The sequence below is a fragment of the Leiobunum rupestre genome, chromosome 3 (assembly GCF_980474605.1).
Source record: "Leiobunum rupestre chromosome 3, qqLeiRupe1.1.hap1, whole genome shotgun sequence".
NCBI lineage: Eukaryota > Metazoa > Arthropoda > Arachnida > Opiliones > Sclerosomatidae > Leiobunum > Leiobunum rupestre.
Window position 1 is genome coordinate 49225564 of NC_143386.1, and position 18757 is coordinate 49244320.

At 35.2% G+C, this 18757-nt stretch overlaps 1 protein-coding gene across 1 annotated transcript in view; it reads left to right on the top strand.

Moving 5' to 3' along the window:
- The first annotated feature begins 337 nt into the window (after positions 1-337).
- The window catches only part of LOC149952498 (uncharacterized), a 134066-nt gene continuing 115646 nt past the window's right edge, over positions 338-18757 (top strand). Inside the window, exon 1 of the mRNA XM_090169721.1 lies at positions 338-404. Coding sequence (XP_090025847.1) covers positions 338-404 — 67 coding nt within the window. The remainder of the gene's footprint in view (positions 405-18757) is intronic.

The window sequence follows — 18757 nt, forward strand, 5'->3', positions numbered from 1 at the left end:
GCAACGAAGCTTTCGAGTCGCAAGAAGTATTCGGGAAGAGAGCTTGATAGAGATACCGATAGCCCGAACACTCGCGGGAGGGGGAAGTAAGGGGGGGGCAACAAAAGAGAAAAAAGTGGGCGGAGTTTGGTATTTGGGCGCCAAACTTTGGTCCGACGCGTGACAGAACGGCCCTCGCCTGCCTCCAGACTGGTATGCTTCCTTCGAGAGCTCGACTCTTCCGCCGAGCCTAAGTGTTTCGCGACTCTCAAATTAGTATTTGCGACGATACACCAGTCCCAATTAAACTAAATACACCTTCAAAATCGAACGTTATTGTTCTCTGTCGTCGTCGACGATGACCACTTCCGTTTTGGAAGCTTTTCTGTGGGTCGCTACAGCTCTCATGGGAGTCGCGATTGCTGGTGAGTTTAAACAATTTTTTATATTTTAAACCCCGTAAATTTTAAAATACATTTTAATTTAAAAGCCTAGGATTTCTTCTGCCAGTTTTCCTTTAAGTTTTCTTCCCGCTGCGCAAATATCCTGGTGGTAGGCCAACGTGTTCTGCGGTTGGCCTACCACCAGGATATTTGCGCGGCGGGAAGAAAACTTAAAGGAAAACTGGCAGAAGAAATCCTAGGCCTTTAAATGTATTCACATGTATTTAATTTAATTACTACGAATGTAGAATTTGTTTTATGTGGAATTAAATTAGATGATGCGTTGTTTGACAAACATTTTAACATGTTTTAAATTAAATTTTATAACGTAATTAAAGCTGTTTCTCCTAATTTTATTCCATAGAATATTTGTTTCCAAAATTTTAATAATTAAAGAGAAGAGTAAAGAGAATTTCGCCAATTTATTAAACTCAAAAACTATAAATAAATATCAAATAATCATACTGATTGTGTTAATTATCTTTTCGCTATTTTAATATTTAATTAGTATAATAAATAATGTTTTCTGAAATTAATAAAACTTAAAAACGATAAATATATAAATAATAAAATGAATTATAATAAAAATAATTAAAGAAATGTTTCTAAATGTTTAATATTTTATAAGTATAGACAATACAGTTTTCTCCAATTTATAAATCTTAAAAAACAAGCAATAAATATCAAATAATAACGATATAAATTTAAAATTAAATAATAAACCACGATGTTAAATATCGTATCGTTATCAGAAATTAATATTCTAATAAATTTGAAACTATAAATCAATTTCGTAAAAAATAAAATTGATCATTAATAACGCTAATAATTGAACCCTAAAAATCCATTCTTTTCAAACAAACGGCATTATATCATTTTCATTTTCGGCCCCAATTCCCCCCCCCCTTTTAATCAGAAGTGTTCCAAAAAAATAAATTAGCTTGTTCTATTCTTCCCTCCGCAATTTTTCATTTATTTTTTTTTATTTTGTTTTATTTTGGTAATTTTTGGTCCTCCCTCCTTTCATTTTAATTTTCATTTACTTTTTTTTGTGGAAGATTTAAGCTATGTCGCGTTGAAGGGCCGAAACTCGGTATTCGAGCTACGCTTTCTAAGCGAGGAAATTTTAATTTGCCAAATTTGTTTCGGTCATTTCAGGCAACGTCTGTTGGGAGTCGAGGAGGGGGGTGGCAAGGAGGGGGTGGCGAAAGACTAATTTAGTAATGATTTCAGTTTTTCGTTTGTACAAAGGATAAACCGGCGAATTTTGGTTTACTTTTTACATTTTCGAAGAGCTGATTTTTGAGAAGGGGACCGGGTTTGTGACCCTTTTGAATTTATTTCTAATTATTAATTACTAATTAATTAAATGCGCAATGACATTGCGATTGCCCTTTTAAGATAATTAGCCCTTTTAACGATATTAAAGATACTTGGTAAACACGTTTTATTTCCTATTTAATATTTAATCGAATGTTTTTAACTGCGTATGGCTTTTGATAAAAATCGAAGAATGCACTTCAAAAAATATATTTTTATATTTAAAGGTTTCCGACAGAAATACAAAAACAGGGAAAGCTTATGAATAATGCGGTGGCGACGAATCTTCGTTATGAAATATTACCATTAAATATTCAAAAAGGGGGATTATTTCGGGGATATAAAGCCCGAAATATTAAACAAAACAGGGCAACAAAAACTAAGACTTTGGGAAATATTTTCTTTAATAGTAAACGGATTTTCCGCGAAACGGTATATCTTCCAGTCACAGTGTTCGATAAAGGTAGAAATATTGAAATAATGCATAAACGAGATAACTCGGGGGAAAATATCCCGGAAAATCCATTTTTAACGGTACGTAGTTCAAAAGACCACAATCCCCGTTAATGTTAGTGTGTGTTAAGGGGGAAGAATACAGTAAAAGCCTCTTTTTCGTTCAAGCTGAACGTTCCTGTTTTAACAATTACATCATTGAATTATATTTTTCTGATTAGGCTGAACCTTCCTCTAGTGCTTAAAATAATTTTGATAATTATAATATTAATAGTTAACGAGATATAAGGTCCTAACTACAGGGTAGTTTGGGCGCTTGCCCAATTTGTTTAGCTCCGGGGTCCGAATTAAAACGTAATAACTTAATTACTTTTAAATTTAAAATTGTGAAAATTATTTTAGTCACTAAACTACACTTAAATGCTAATTTTATAAGTTAAAATACAAAATTAAAAGAGTTCAGCTTGAAATAACGCGAAAGTCGACAATGGCCACTGTAGTCTTCCCCCTTAATGTTATTCCCTCGAAAGTGGTGAAAACATTTGCCGATATTTAAGACCATTCAGAATTTTGCCACAGAACATATTTTAACCTTCTGCTCTCCAAATTTCGTCCTTTTGTGGAGTGTTTAAGTACTTTTTTACACTTTTTCATCCAATTTTCTTTCACAAACCGTAACAAGTTAGACCTTTCAAACTCTATTTTCAGTCCTTCATAAGCACTTATTTATTTGCAATTTTTTTTAAATTATTCAATACGTCTCAATATATTAACCATTAACATGGCCAGAATAAGCTTGGTTTCCGCCTAGGGCAATAAATTTTTTATGCCATTACCACAAGGGCTTCTTGACTTTCAATACCCAAAAGATATTGTATTAAACATTAAATAGTAAAATGGATCTAAAATAAATTATTAGACCCTTTTAATTAATAGTCCAAATTTAGTCGTTTTATAAACCTTTATTTTTTATTCAAAACATAATGCAAATCGAAATACTTTCTATGGTGGTGTCCAAATTTCCAATTTTAATGATCGCCATTTTGAATGTTATTAAATTATATTTTCGAAACATAAAATTAAACACTTTTTTGGAAATTACAATACAATATTGCATTTGCATATTTAGTACGTCTTTCCAGAAGTATATTATATATCTTAGGGATGACTAAGTTTGCGATCTTAAGAATCGTCATTTTTCGAACACACGGTTTACAGTAGTTAATTTTAATTATACGATTTTAATACATTTATATATAACATATTCAAGGTCGAGACCATCATTTTCAAGGTCATTTAATATAAATTGCACATTTTGACATCCTTGTTCTAAAGCTACTACATTAGAAAACTACGGCTTGTAAAAAGTTAAAGAACTTACATTTGACGTTACGATGTATACTTTCGTAGTTTGTACTTCTCCCGAAAGAGATATATTTTATTTACTTCTGGTTGCACGTCGGAAGGGTTAATGGCAGAGTGGTAAGCAGCTGAGGAATATTTACATTTAAAAACGCTTTTAGGTATATTGAAAATGACCCGTCCTTTTAACAGCGCCCATTAATTAATTAATGTTAATTATGTAACGCAAATGATGGTTGAAAATTTTGGGAAACTGACCAGCTGTAAAAACTGCCAATTAATAACAGGAAAACTCCAACACGAAAATCCTTCGATAAAAATAGGTGAAATTCTGCAAAACTTAACGAATCGTTTTATGTAGAACATACAAAAAAATTTATTGAAATTTTAAATGCGAAAAAATAAAATCTATAAATTAATCTGGACTAGAAATTTAGAAATAAGGTTTAAAAATTTATAAAATGTTCCAAATTCTACAGCGAAATCGCGCTCAAAAATATTTGGAAATAAAAGATACAAATCTGAAAAGTACACGAAATCGCCTTTAGAATTTTTTAAAATCTTCAGCACCCAAAATCTGCAAATAAAAGAAAACAATCTGAAAAAATTAACGAAATCGCCCGTAAAAAAACATTCAAAATCTTAAAATCTCAGTTTTAAAAATCTTTCAGCACCCAAAATCTGGAATTAATAACTAAAAATCTTTAAGAAAAATACATCGCGAAAGTACGCTCTAATATCTCTAATAATTGATTGGAAAATCCTAAAATTTTCAGATTTTGTCGTTTAAAATCCCGTAGAAACATAATGGTGAAATTAGCGACCTTCTATTTGGCGCTGGCTGCTTCGACTTGACCCAAACCAAGCGCAGTAAAAGTGGTCAGGGATAAGTTAACCCATAGCGAGGTATATATTGGCTACTTGGCATGTCTGCTTTGGAAGCGTCCCAAACCTCATCAGTATATACCTACAATATGGTATGGACGCCGAGTATAATTCCGCGAGGTTGGGTCAGTGGGCCGTCATTCGCAGTTGCGACACCGAAATCTTCCCCCAAATTGTCCCCCTCTTTGCAACACAGCATCGTCGCCTAGTCGCACCCCGGTCTCCTCTTCAGTGCTTTGCGAGGTGACAATTAAGGGCTATCCAGGCCAAGCAGACGCATCTGGGTCGCCCAGAGTCCAGAGAGAGAAGTGGAAGACCTGTCATTGCGGTACCCAGAAGATACTTTTACAGGGGGGAAGGGTAGCAGGGAAGTGGGAAAGGGTAGCAGGGAAGTGGGATAGCGACAAGAGGAATTTAAGAACATATGGACTCGTGGTTCAAAAGAGCGCCGGCATAAAACAAATCACGTGTCGTGCGGCGAAAGAGGCTTGGGAGCCACCTCACGCCGCCCACCTCACGCCGCGGACGCTAGAGGAGTAGGCTGAGGTACAAAATAAAAAGCGGAAAATCTAGCCCGTAAAGCTTTACAAATGAACGCTGAGGCGCGGAGAAATTCTCACGTGTTGCGACCGGATAGCGAACTCGATAGACTGGGTCTCGGGATTATCGGGGTCATTTATCTTTCGATAGATGGCGCCCCGTGTGAGCGTAAAAAGGAAAGGGGGTAGTAAAGGGGGAGGAGGAATGCCCCATAAATACGGCCTATGGACAATACCCTCTTACAATTTGCGAGTTAAAATATAGGCCACTAAAAATATTAAATGGGATAAATAGGCTATAAGCCTTATGACGACAGCCTAGCCTATAAACCTACGTTATAAATCTACCTTTTTTTAAAGGGGCACTTCCCCGTTGAGTTTGCAAGCTCTCTCCCCACTGCTTAAAGGGGATTCCCCTTTACATAAAAACTTAGAGGCAGGGTTGGTAAACCAGATTTAGCCACTTAAAAAATCTATCGTTAAATCTACTTTTTTTATTAAAATAAATTTGAGAAATGAATTAGAAATATTGAAAAACTAAAACTTAACCTTCACTTTTTGTCACAAGTAATGAGAGCTAGATATAAGCAATTAGGGGATCTTAAAATTCATTTTGCGCGTCAAAATACGCCGCCCTGTTAGGGTATAAAAGCAGGTAAATAGGTCTGCTATACCTCACAATGTAAAGGTACTGTCACGCGCAAAAACGTAATTTTGAAATCGGACAATTTTAGCATTTTCGAAGTAATGAGGGCTAGATATAAGCAATTTGAGAATTTTTTTATTAAGAATTTTAACCGGTTTAAACCATACTGGATTTTTAATTCTTATAAAAGCCGGTTTTTTGCCAACCCTGCTTAGAGGTTGCGGTTCAAAAAAGGGTTTATTCAATCCGTGATATTTTGAAAACTACTGATACTTTCTGACTCTAGTTTCTTTTAAAACATTATTTGAACTTTAATCTTCCATTTTATATATTATGGTTGATATGCTTATTTGCTTTATTTAATAAATTTAAATTTGAATTTATGTCCCTAAAATATTACGAGGTCCCTACTATCTCGCATTCTCCTCGACCGATTTTATTAAGAGTAGTGTAATTCTATCCACTACGTTAATATGTAGTTCATGATGTAGTGTTGTAAGTCAGAAAATTTTCCGGAAATTGACCAAGGCCTTTTTTCCGGAATACTTTCCGTATTTTTCCGAAAATAAAATATTTTCTTTGCATGATTAGTCTAATATATTGTTTGCAATTTTAAATAAAGCGGCATTTTCGCCTCATTTTTTCGAATCTAAAAGTAAAAGTAAATCTCTAGACTAAGTTAAACTGATTAAGAATGTAACGCTATTAATGTTTTGTAGTATGTTTACTGTTATTAGACATTTTATAGCGATAAAACGATAAAAACATTAAAAACCCTTAAAAAGTAATTTATGTTTTAATTTTCTGGAAAAATTTCCGCATTTCATTTTCTCGGAAAATTAACAACTCTATCATGACTTAATATCGTAACATTATTTTAGATACTTTTCGAGTAATTAATTCAAAACCGTTAGGTGAAGCACCAAATACTTTTATAAAATGAGTTATTTTCCGTCCCTGGAGTAGGGAGCTGTTGGCTCGCGTGGCATGAAGGGCTTGCCACCACCCTCCTACGCATTGTAACCGTGCCATCTGAATTAATGGCAATAAAAGTCGCTAGATGACCTTTGACCTAGGCCTAGGGTGGTGCCTTGGGTATTAGCCTAGCTAATTATTATCAATTTTATTAATAATTTTAAACGATTATAGATTTTACGTTACAGAAAACTGAGTTAATTTTTGGTTTTTTTAATTTACTATTTAAAATTTTATTATTCGCATTAAACTATTTAATATTAAGGTACTTAATTGGTTCTATAAATATTTAGTAGTAAACCTTCAATTATTAATACTAGCACGTACGCTTGGGCGTATTGGGCCAGTGACAGACTCGGGGTGAAATACCCCGCTCAAACGGAAGGAAAGCTTTAAATCTTGGTTAAACGAGGAAAATACTTTTTCAGATGGGATTTTTTTGCAAGCGTACGTGACTCCCCCGAAACGGTGTATTTTCACTGGATGATATTAGATTAATCGAACGAGAAAGAAAACTGACCGATGACGCAACTCCCTAACTTGAATTCAACGCACGTGAACAATTCTGTATCAGAAATGTAGCCGTTCGGCGGTAAGAAGTGGCTTAGAACGGAAAGGTTTTGCCCGATTTTTTAAGAGGCTTAGAAACGTCTTGGATGCTTTACAACTGGATCGTGCAATATCTTTATATCGTAGCAGATCATTTAGTTTTTGTAGCCGGGTATGTTAGTATATTCAGCTATTTCAGTCTCACGTGACACGACGTCATCAACGCTTTTTCGCATAGAGAAAAAAATACTTACAAAATGGCGGCCATAGCCAAAAGCTACTAAGTGAAATTGCTCTATTAATAAGCATTTCTCAGTGTACATAGAGCCACTGAAATACTTTGTAAAGGTTTTCGTATTCATATAGGTGGGGTGGCGGAGTGGTCAGCACTTTCGCCTCGCAGCAAGAGCAGCTGGGTTCGATCCCAGTTGTGGCACTTGGTAAGGGGTTTTCCCCGATCTCTTCGGTTTCCCCTTCTATAAAAACTTGTTGTGATTAACGGTAATAGTTAGTGTAGAGAGCGGTCGAGATAATCATTTTGAAGGTACAGATCATCATTTTAAAAGACGAAAACATAATTTTGGAGGTCGAGATGATCATTTTGTTATCGGTAATAGTAAGTGTAGGGAGCTGTTGGCTCGCTTGACATGGAGGGCTTGCCACCACCCTCCTACGCATTGTAACCCGGCCACCTGAATTAATGGCTTCAAAAGTCGCTTGATGACTTAGTCCTAAGGTATTAGCCTAGCTGATTATTATTATTAGGTTAGTAAGAGCCCCATTTAATCAATAGAAAACACAATATATTCGTATTTATTGGTGGCGTTTTAAGCAACCGCTTAATCTGATGTTTTCCGATTCTTTTGAAACGAAAAGAGTTAAGGATTAATTCGTGTACATTTTTATGGCCCTCGTGAGGCAGAAAAGGAAAACGAAGTGGTTTTAAACGTGTTACGACCGAAATGAAAAATCAATCTGAAATGCTTTTTTTAGGTTGAACTTCCGATCTGCCATTATCCGAATAAAAGATAGAATTGTTCGCGATGTCTCTAACTATTGATAAAATGATCGCCGCTTCATAAAATATTTGAATATTACTCGCTTTAATTATGCATTAGTTTTAATTATATTTTCCGGGGTGCTTTTTAAAGTGGTTAAAAGAAATAGAAAACACGGTGTAATCGAGGTCGTCATGATTGCACGGAAACTCACCATTACATTGTTTGCCCAAATTAGACAATAACTTAGAAAGGCCGATAAAATTGATGGGTTTGGAATCGACAACAAATAAAGACAGAACTGCATTAACAGCGATGATAAAATATAATTTTTAATCGATAAATTAACAAATACCAAACAATAGAATTAACTCGTGATAATTCATAAATATAGAACCATAAGACTATCAAGGCCTCCCTAAGTTTGAAACGAACGGGAGTTTAACAATAGGCTAATGACTGGCCAAATTGGCTACATGAATCCACCTGGTGGTGTAAAACCGAAACTTATGAACCAATCCCCCAAGGCATGCTACCGGAAACTGCTTCTTATAGGTGGTAGGGGTAAGGTGGATTGGGAGTATTTGCGCTTTTTATCCGCCAGGTAGCGTAGATTATCATCATTTTGGAGGTCGAGATCATCATTTTGGAGTTTAAGATCATCATTTCGAAAGTCGAGATTATCATTTTGAATTTCGAGATTTAAATTTCGAAGGTCGGGATTTAAATTTTGAAGGTCGAGATTTAAATTTCGAAGGTCGAGATTATCATTTTGAAGGTCGAGATTTAAATTTTGAAGGTCGAGATTTAAATTTCGAAGGTCGAGATTATCATTTTGAAGGTCGAGATTATCATTTCGAAGGTCGAGATTATCATTTCGAAGGTCGAGATTATAATTTCGAAGGTCGAGATTTAAATTTCGAAGGTCGAGATTATCATTTTGAAGGTCGAGATTATCATTTCGAAGGTCGAGATTATCATTTCGAAGGTCGAGATTATAATTTCGAAGGTCGAGATTTAAATTTCGAAGGTCGAGATTATCATTTCGAAGGTCGAGATTATAATTTCGAAGGTCGAGATTTAAATTTCGAAGGTCGAGATTATCATTTTGAAGGTCGAGATTATCATTTCGAAGGTCGAGATTATAATTTCGAAGGTCGAGATTTAAATTTCGAAGGTCGAGATTATCATTTTGAAAGTCGAGATTATCATTTTGAAGGTCGAGATTTAAATTTTGAAGGTCGAGATTTAAATTTTGAAGGTCGAGATTTAAATTTTGAAAGTCGAGATTTAAATTTTGAAGGTCGAGAAACGAATGGGAGTTTAATGTTAGGCTAATGACTGGCCAAATTGGCTACATGACTCCACCTGGTGGTGAAAAACCGAAACTTATGAACAAATCCCCCAATGCATAGAGGGCAAGAGGTAGTGTAGGTGGTAGGGGTGAGGCCGATATATGAGGATTTGCTCTTTTTCTCCGCCAGGTAGCGTAGATCCTAGTTTTGATTTATCCCGCGCCTGTCTAGGCTGTCTAGTGCTAAATACATGTTTCTTATGCCCGATTCCCACTTAGGTGGCCTTGATATGCGTATAATAGAATATCTAGAACATAATATTCAGTCCATTTCGTCTAGTAACCTAACGGTATTAGCTGGGTTGCCATGGTACCTGGAAAACCTGGAATTCCTGAAAAAGTCAGGGAATTTGAATATGGGTCTAAAAATCAGGCAAAAGTCAGGGAATTTTAAAAATTAGTCTTAAAATCAGGGAAAAGTCAGGGTATTTAATTGTGGTTGCAAATAGGAAACTTTTACTAAAATATAGATGAAAAATTACAAAATCTTAGCACAAAATAAGTCAAGGAAAACCTGGGAAAGTCAGGGAATTTGATTGTGAAAAATATGTGGCAACCTCGATTAGCCTTTTAATTGACAAGGCACATAATGGGAAGTTATATAAAAGCATGTATCATCAGATTTAAGAGGAGCTAGATTAAACTATCAATTACTAATTAAGATACAGTCGAAGCTTATGACATCGGTAATGATTAAGTAGTTAATTATAGCTAGAGAAGTTGGGTCTGAAATCAGTGCCTGTAAACGCGAAATAACAGGAAGATGAAAGCAATCAGACTAACAGAAAACTAACTAGAAGACCTGGCTAAGACAAAACGTTATTAATAATTCAAGGAAATTGGGCGGAAGCTCCGTAAACTGGTCGAAGAAATCGTCTTTAATTGAACCTAGACAAACAGAAAAACGCCGAGAATAGATAGAGACTCCTTTGATCTCGGGGACTCGAACCATTAGGTCTTCGCTCCGGGTAACAACAAATTTTTTCGTGTCATTCGGGCAAGGCTTACGGGGACAGATGGTTCTTTAAGCGACTGTCCTTAAGACGCGGCGAAGAGACTTAATTGAAAGATGGCGTGCAGGATTTAACGGGAAATAATTCAGGCAAATACACCAACTGTCATTTTGCCGGTTTTCCCCGTTTGGTGGCGTAGCATTCGTCGGCTCACTTTGAACGCGTTTTCGCGTGGTTTCAATTTACGTGTTTAAATAGCATGACTTATTCGGAATAGCGTGCTTGCACGCTCACGAGGGATTGCCATGGCGGCGTACGTGAGGTAACTCGATGGAAAGGGTCTATAGACGCGAATGGGTGTTGTCATTTATAACCTTTGTTTTCGCCTAATTAAATCCGAGGATTCTTAATGGTACGACTGGGCGAAATTGGATTTGGCAACGGAATCTAAAAGCGCAACGAAGCTATACCTGCACCGTAACAGGCGCTTAGTTTGAGACTGCCCGGAACGATATTAATTTACCATCAGGGTTGCCACACGTCAGTGAAAACAGGGAAATCAGGGAAAAGTCAGGGAATTTAAAAATGGGCCTAAAAATTCAGGGAAATGTCAGGGAATTTTAAGAATTGGTCAGGGAATTCAATTTTATCTGGGCACTTTTTGAAGGTTATTTAACTCTAGATGTATGACAAATTCCACGATTATCATTTATTTCCTTGGATGTTTGGCTAATTTTTTCAACATTGCAAAAACCTTTTTACTGAAATATAAGTCCATTTGAACTTATTAACTTCTGATAAAAGTAAAATATAAAAGAAAAATTTTGGCCTTAATAAGTCAGGGAAAATCTCTTAAAATGGTCAGGGAAAACAGGGAATTTTAATCTGAAAATTTTGTGGCAATCCTGACCATACAATATGGCATTTTATATTTGGGCCCCCCTGATTTAACCCATACAAGTTAAACATGTATCTTCTCGGGTTCTAGTTGGTGTTATTTTCTAGCCGAATTACTTCAGAATACACCGACTTACAGTTACAAATTTACAGCGTATATAACTCTACCTTCCAATATAATATGTAAATATTAATGTAGATTACTTTACTATTAATTTTAATGTATTATTAATACTAATTTACTATTAATTTTAATGCACTATTAATATTAATGTACTATTAATGCGAATTTTCTGTTAATATTAATTTACTATTAAAATTAATTTTCTGTTAATATTAATTTTCTGTTAATATTAATTTATTGTTAATATTAATTTATTGTTAATAATAATTTATTGTTAATAATAATTTATTGTTAATAATAATTTATTGTTAATAATAATTTATTGTTAATAATAATTTATTGTTAATAATAATTTATTGTTAATAATAATTTATTGTTAATAATAATTTATTGTTAATAATAATTTATTGTTAATAATAATTTATTGTTAATAATAATTTATTGTTAATAATAATTTATTGTTAATAATAATTTATTGTTAATAATAATTTATTGTTAATAATAATTTATTGTTAATAATAATTTATTGTTAATAATAATATACTGTTAAAGGCCTAGTTTATCTTCTGTCTGTCACCCTTTAAGTTACTTCCCGCCAAACAAATACCCTGGTGGTAGGCCAACCACAGAACACGGTGGCCTACCACCAGGGTATTTGTTTGGAAGGAAAGTAAATTTAAAGAGTGACAGGCAGAAGAATACCTAGGCCTTAAATATTAATTTACTCTTAATATTAATTTATTGTTAAAGGGAATATAACCTGCAAAGCAATCTTTACGGAAGACCCCTTCAATTTTTCAAATGTCCCTGTACAGTGGCGCCAAACATTTTTAAAGCCAAAGGCAAGAGCGGCCAGAGCTGCAAGCGTTGGTGTTCCACACCAAATACCTGAGGTTATATTCCCTTTAATATTAATATACTATTAATATTACTTTACTGTTAATATTAATTTATTGTTAATATTAATTTACTGTTAATATTAATTTATTGTTAATATCAATATACTACTAATATTAATTTACTATTAATATTAATTTACTATTAAAATTAATTTACTATAAATTTTCCCCTTACTAATATATTTTGAAAACCACCTTTAAAATATTTCAAAACGATAACGGAGAATACTTCACTGTAAAGATATATTCTGTTATCGCGTATATCCAAGCTTACCTCATTGCCAATTCCGTACTCGACCGTGCTGGAGATATAGCAAGCCATATTTACTTTTCGTAGTAAAGGGTAAACGAACAATCGGAAAAATACTAGATTAGAGAAGCTTAATTTATCCGGGCTATTTGAGCGCGTATATCTATGACCCCTTGAGAAAACGGAATATAATTACACGCAAAATTAAACAATATCGGAGCCAGCCAACAAAAACTAATATTTGGACTTTGGGGCACGACCGACTGAAAAGAGCGATATAGAGAGAACCAATTTGGTCCATGGATACTTGACAGCGAGAGAAACAGGGGGAACGCCTTAGGTGCGATAGAGCGCGAAGGTAACCGGGAATGTCAAGTGAGATTGTCGTCATGGACGATATCAATAAAGCGCTATGTTTTTAGCTCTCGGCCAAAATACATAAAAAAGAGTTGGATGGCAAAATCTCGAGTGGACCTAAAGTGAGATTCTCCCAAAGAAAAGATTTTTTCTCGCCTTTTCTTGGCTGGGCGTACACATGATCGACGTCTTGAAGAAAACGCTGCCCCCCCCCCAAACTCTTCTTCTAACTCCCCCTCTCGTCTTCGTGCGGAAAAAACGAGCAAGTTTCTCAAAGAATTGAAAAACTTTTTAGCATAACTCAGTCACAAACCCTTTGAGATATGGATTGGAGCGAAGTGCACTGCGCTTTGCTTTTGCCATCAAGGTCTCGTTCACACTAAGAACTTTATTTTTAATGTTCTATCTCGCTCAATATTTCCTGAATTAATGGCCATTAAAGTCGCTAGATGACTTGGGTGGTGCCTTGGGTATTAGCCTAGCTGATAATTATCACTATTGTCCAGATTATCATTTGGAGGTCGATATTATCAGTTTGAAGGTCGAGATCATCAGTTTGAAGGTCGAGATCATCATTTTGAAAGTCGAGATTATCATTTTGAAAGTCGAGATTATCATTTTGAAAGTCGAGATTATCATTTTGAAAGTCGAGATTATCATTTTGAAAGTCGAGATTATAATTTTGAAAGTCGAGATTATCATTTTGAAAGTCGAGATTATCATTTTGAAAGTCGAGATTATCATTTTGAAAGTCGAGATTATCATTTTGAAAGTCGAGATTATAATTTTGAAAGTCGAGATCATCATTTTGGAGTTTAAGATCATCATTTTGAAAGTCGAGATTATCATTTTGAAAGTCGAGATCATCATTTTGAAAGTCGAGATCATCATTTTGGAGTTTAAGATCATCATTTTGAAAGTCGAGATTATCATTTTGAAAGTCGAGATCATCATTTTGGAGTTTAAGATCATCATTTTGAAAATCAAGATCATCATTTTGAAAGTCGAGATCATCATTTTGAAAGTCGAGATCATCATTTTGGAGTTTAAGATCATCATTTTGAAAGTCGAGATCATCATTTTGAAAGTCGAGATCATCATTTTGAAAGTCGAGATTATCATTTTGAAAGTCGAGATCATCATTTTGGAGTTTAAGATCATCATTTTGAAAATCAAGATCATCATTTTGAAAGTCGAGATCATCATTTTGAAAGTCGAGATCATCATTTTGGAGTTTAAGATCATCATTTTGAAAGTCGAGATCATCATTTTGAAAGTCGAGATCATCATTTTGAAAGTCGAGATCATCATTTTGAAAGTCGAGATCATCATTTTGAAAGTCGAGATCATCATTTTGGAGTTTAAGATCATCATTTTGAAAATCAAGATCATCATTTTGAAAGTCGAGATCATCATTTTGAAAGTCGAGATCATCATTTTGGAGTTTAAGATCATCATTTTGAAAGTCGAGATCATCATTTTGAAAGTCGAGATCATCATTTTGAAAGTCGAGATTATCATTTTGAAAGTCGAGATCATCATTTTGGAGTTTAAGATCATCATTTTGAAAATCAAGATCATCATTTTGAAAGTCGAGATCATCATTTTGAAAGTCGAGATCATCATTTTGGAGTTTAAGATCATCATTTTGAAAGTCGAGATCATCATTTTGAAAGTCGAGATCATCATTTTGAAAGTCGAGATCATCATTTTGAAAGTCGAGATCATCATTTTGAAAGTCGAGATCATCATTTTGAAAGTCGAGATCATCATTTTGAAAGTCGAGATCATCATTTTGGAGTTTAAGATCATCATTTTGAAAATCAAGATCATCATTTTGAAAGTCGAGATCATCATTTTGAAAGTCGAGATCATCATTTTGGAGTTTAAGATCATCATTTTGAAAGTCGAGATCATCATTTTGAAAGTCGAGATCATCATTTTGAAAGTCGAGATTATCATTTTGAAAGTCGAGATTATCATTTTGAAAGTCGAGATTATCATTTTGAAAGTCGAGATTATCATTTTGAAAGTCGAGATTATCATTTTGAAAGTCGAGATTATCATTTTGAAAGTCGAGATCATCATTTTGAAAGTCGAGATTATCATTTTGAAAGTCGAGATTATCATTTTGAAAGTCGAGATTATCATTTTGAAAGTCGAGATTATCATTTTGAAAGTCGAGATTATCATTTTGAAAGTCGAGATTATCATTTTGAAAGTCGAGATTATCATTTTGAAAGTCGAGATTATCATTTTGAAAGTCGAGATTATCATTTTGAAAGTCGAGATTATAATTTTGAAAGTCGAGATCATCATTTTGGAGTTTAAGATCATCATTTTGAAAGTCGAGATTATCATTTTGAAAGTCGAGATCATCATTTTGGAGTTTAAGATCATCATTTTGAAAATCAAGATCATCATTTTGAAAGTCGAGATCATCATTTTGAAAGTCGAGATCATCATTTTGGAGTTTAAGATCATCATTTTGAAAGTCGAGATCATCATTTTGAAAGTCGAGATCATCATTTTGAAAGTCGAGATCATCATTTTGAAAGTCGAGATCATCATTTTGAAAGTCGAGATCATCATTTTGGAGTTTAAGATCATCATTTTGAAAATCAAGATCATCATTTTGAAAGTCGAGATCATCATTTTGAAAGTCGAGATCATCATTTTGGAGTTTAAGATCATCATTTTGAAAGTCGAGATCATCATTTTGAAAGTCGAGATCATCATTTTGAAAGTCGAGATTATCATTTTGAAAGTCGAGATTATCATTTTGAAAGTCGAGATTATCATTTTGAAAGTCGAGATTATCATTTTGAAAGTCGAGATTATCATTTTGAAAGTCGAGATTATCATTTTGAAAGTCGAGATCATCATTTTGAAAGTCGAGATTATCATTTTGAAAGTCGAGATTATCATTTTGAAAGTCGAGATTATCATTTTGAAAGTCGAGATTATCATTTTGAAAGTCGAGATTATCATTTTGAAAGTCGAGATTATCATTTTGAAAGTCGAGATTATCATTTTGAAAGTCGAGATTATCATTTTGAAAGTCGAGATTATCATTTTGAAAGTCGAGATTATAATTTTGAAAGTCGAGATCATCATTTTGGAGTTTAAGATCATCATTTTGAAAGTCGAGATTATCATTTTGAAAGTCGAGATCATCATTTTGGAGTTTAAGATCATCATTTTGAAAGTCGAGATCATCATTTTGAAAGTCGAGATCATCATTTTGAAAGTCGAGATCATCATTTTGAAAGTCGAGATCATCATGAGATCATCATGTTGAAGGTCGAGGTCATCATGTTGAAGGTCGCGATCATGATTTTGAAGGTCGAGGTCATGTCTAGATCATCATTTGAAAGGTCGAGGTCATCAATTGGAAGTTTAAAATAACCATTTTAGTCAATAAAGGCATTAGAAGTCTATAGTGGTGCCTTATGTATTACCCTATCTTATTGTTATTATTATCATTACTAATCGCCCCTGGCTAAGACTAGACCCGGACTAATTTAGTTAAATTAACGTAAGAACATAAAAGTATTCTTCATTCCTAAGGAAAATAACGCCTTCGGCTTTAAAGTTTTTTGTTGGCCAGTTATTGACAACCAACACAGCCCCTCGTCAAAGTATTCCATCAAATTTACTTTGCCCTCTAAATTATTGGCACCTAATCCAAACAGTTTGAGCTTTGAGCAACGATATCCCGAAATGGAACGCTAAATTCGAACACGGTCAGCCCGTATTTCGAGGCCCCAGACGTCGTAAGCCTCGACGTACAATAAAAGCCATTCTCTAAAACAAAGCTTCCTGGGACTTCGCACTCAGCGGCATACCTATAGTGTTTTCCCCGCACGCCCCCCCATTGCACCACCAAAAACCAAAAAGGACCCACACTTCCTTTACCGATAGATGGCGGTAAAAAGCGAACGGAGCGTAACAGCGAAGCAAAAAGGAAAGCGCGGTTATAAGTAGACCATTTCTTTTCCGGGGAGCACGCGCTCACTCTACATCCCAAAGTCTCCTACGAAGGAGATCTAACGACGCGGACAGACTTCACCCTCTCGATCGCCTTTGACGGGACTGTCCGGTGAGTCGGGCTCGCGATGGATATCAACGGGGCCACCTTCTTAAAAGACGCGAAAAAGGTTCCATCGCGAAAAGTCGAATAAAAAGCGCGTGCCAGCGACGCTATATGAATTCGTAGCGCCGCGTTTTAAAGGTTTCCGTCCGTCAGACTCGTTCTTAAGCCTCGGTCGGGCCTTGGCCTCAGGCTGGTGAAAACGGCCGCTAGCCGATGGCCATGATCGAATAAGAACGGTCAGTCTGGCGTCTAGCCGGACCCGCGCGCCGTAATACGGCTTCACGCGTTGCCAATTTCGGATAAAGAAAAAGCGCGGCGCCGCCTGGCGTCCGATTTTGGCGCAAAAATGGAGCGTCTTCGGGGATTATTGCGGACGCGGAAGGTAATTAGGAGGGACTGCGAAGAGGCTAAAATAATAACGAAGTAATTGTTTTCAAGGGAGCTTAACGAATGGGTCGCCGATTACCTACAAAGCCTTCCATATCCCTTTTGTACAAAGGTTTTATCGTAGTTTAAAAAAAGTACTTAATTTTTAACTCCGCAGTAAGATGGCGCGTCGACATCGGAAGGTCTTCTTTATTAAACCGATCTTAAAATTGAATAATGGTAAATAATTTAACCAAGAATGTATTTATTTATACCTAGGGAGAATGTCTATGTCGAGACGGTTATAGCATTTCACTCAATCCACCCGTTGGTCCCCCCAGTACGCTCCTCCGCTTAAAATAAAACGAATAGTCCCGGTATTTCATTGGCTGCTTAAAATTTACGTTTATTCCCATTCGACCGAAATCCCATTCGACCGAAAGAATTTTAAAATGTAGCCCAATAGGCGGGGTGATTTGGTATTTTATTTATAAAGTATGTACTATCGAAGATCCATGTTTAGGTTAGGTTAGGTTAGGTTAGGTTAGAGTTGGTTAAGTTTACTATTTAAGTTTTGGTTCAGTTACTTTTCTTGACTAGGTGAAGATAAAAATATAATTCATGCTCATTCCAAAAGCCAATTTATATAGCAGCGTTCGGTCGAATGGGACACATAAAAGCGTTCGGTCGAATGGGACACATAAAAACCGCACGTTTCGGCGGAATTCGGTCGAATGGGACACCTCAAAAACCGCCTTCGGTCGAATGGGATTTCGGTCGAATGGGACTAAAGCAAAATTTACGTCACCTAACGCAATGGAAATCAAACGCCGGTGACGTTTTGTCTTTCCCCCCGCGCGAGACTGGGGAAAGGCGTTCAACGTGCCCGGCGATTGTCGCTACATAATCATTCTTCCTAAATATCAATAAATACATTCTTGATTAAACATATAATCAAATTTATCAGACTGCTATAATCCCCATGTTGGAGGCGTTTTCCTTATGAAGTTGCATTTTGACCTCAAATATGAAATTCTGCGCGCTCCTAGGCCGAAAAAAAAGTTTTTATTTTTACGAAACCTTTTTTATACGTAGAAATAACTATACCCGCAATTCCCAAGTGCAATTTATCGCGTCAAAAGACGGGGATGGAAATTAGCTTTTATTTGACTCGATTTTCTCATCACTTTCATAAGGAAAACGACCTCCGATTCTGAGTGCTAATTTCCGCAAATAAAAAAATAAAAAAATTAAACGTAAATTACTTTTCATGGGTTTTTAATGTTTTAACTTTTTATCGATATAAAATGTC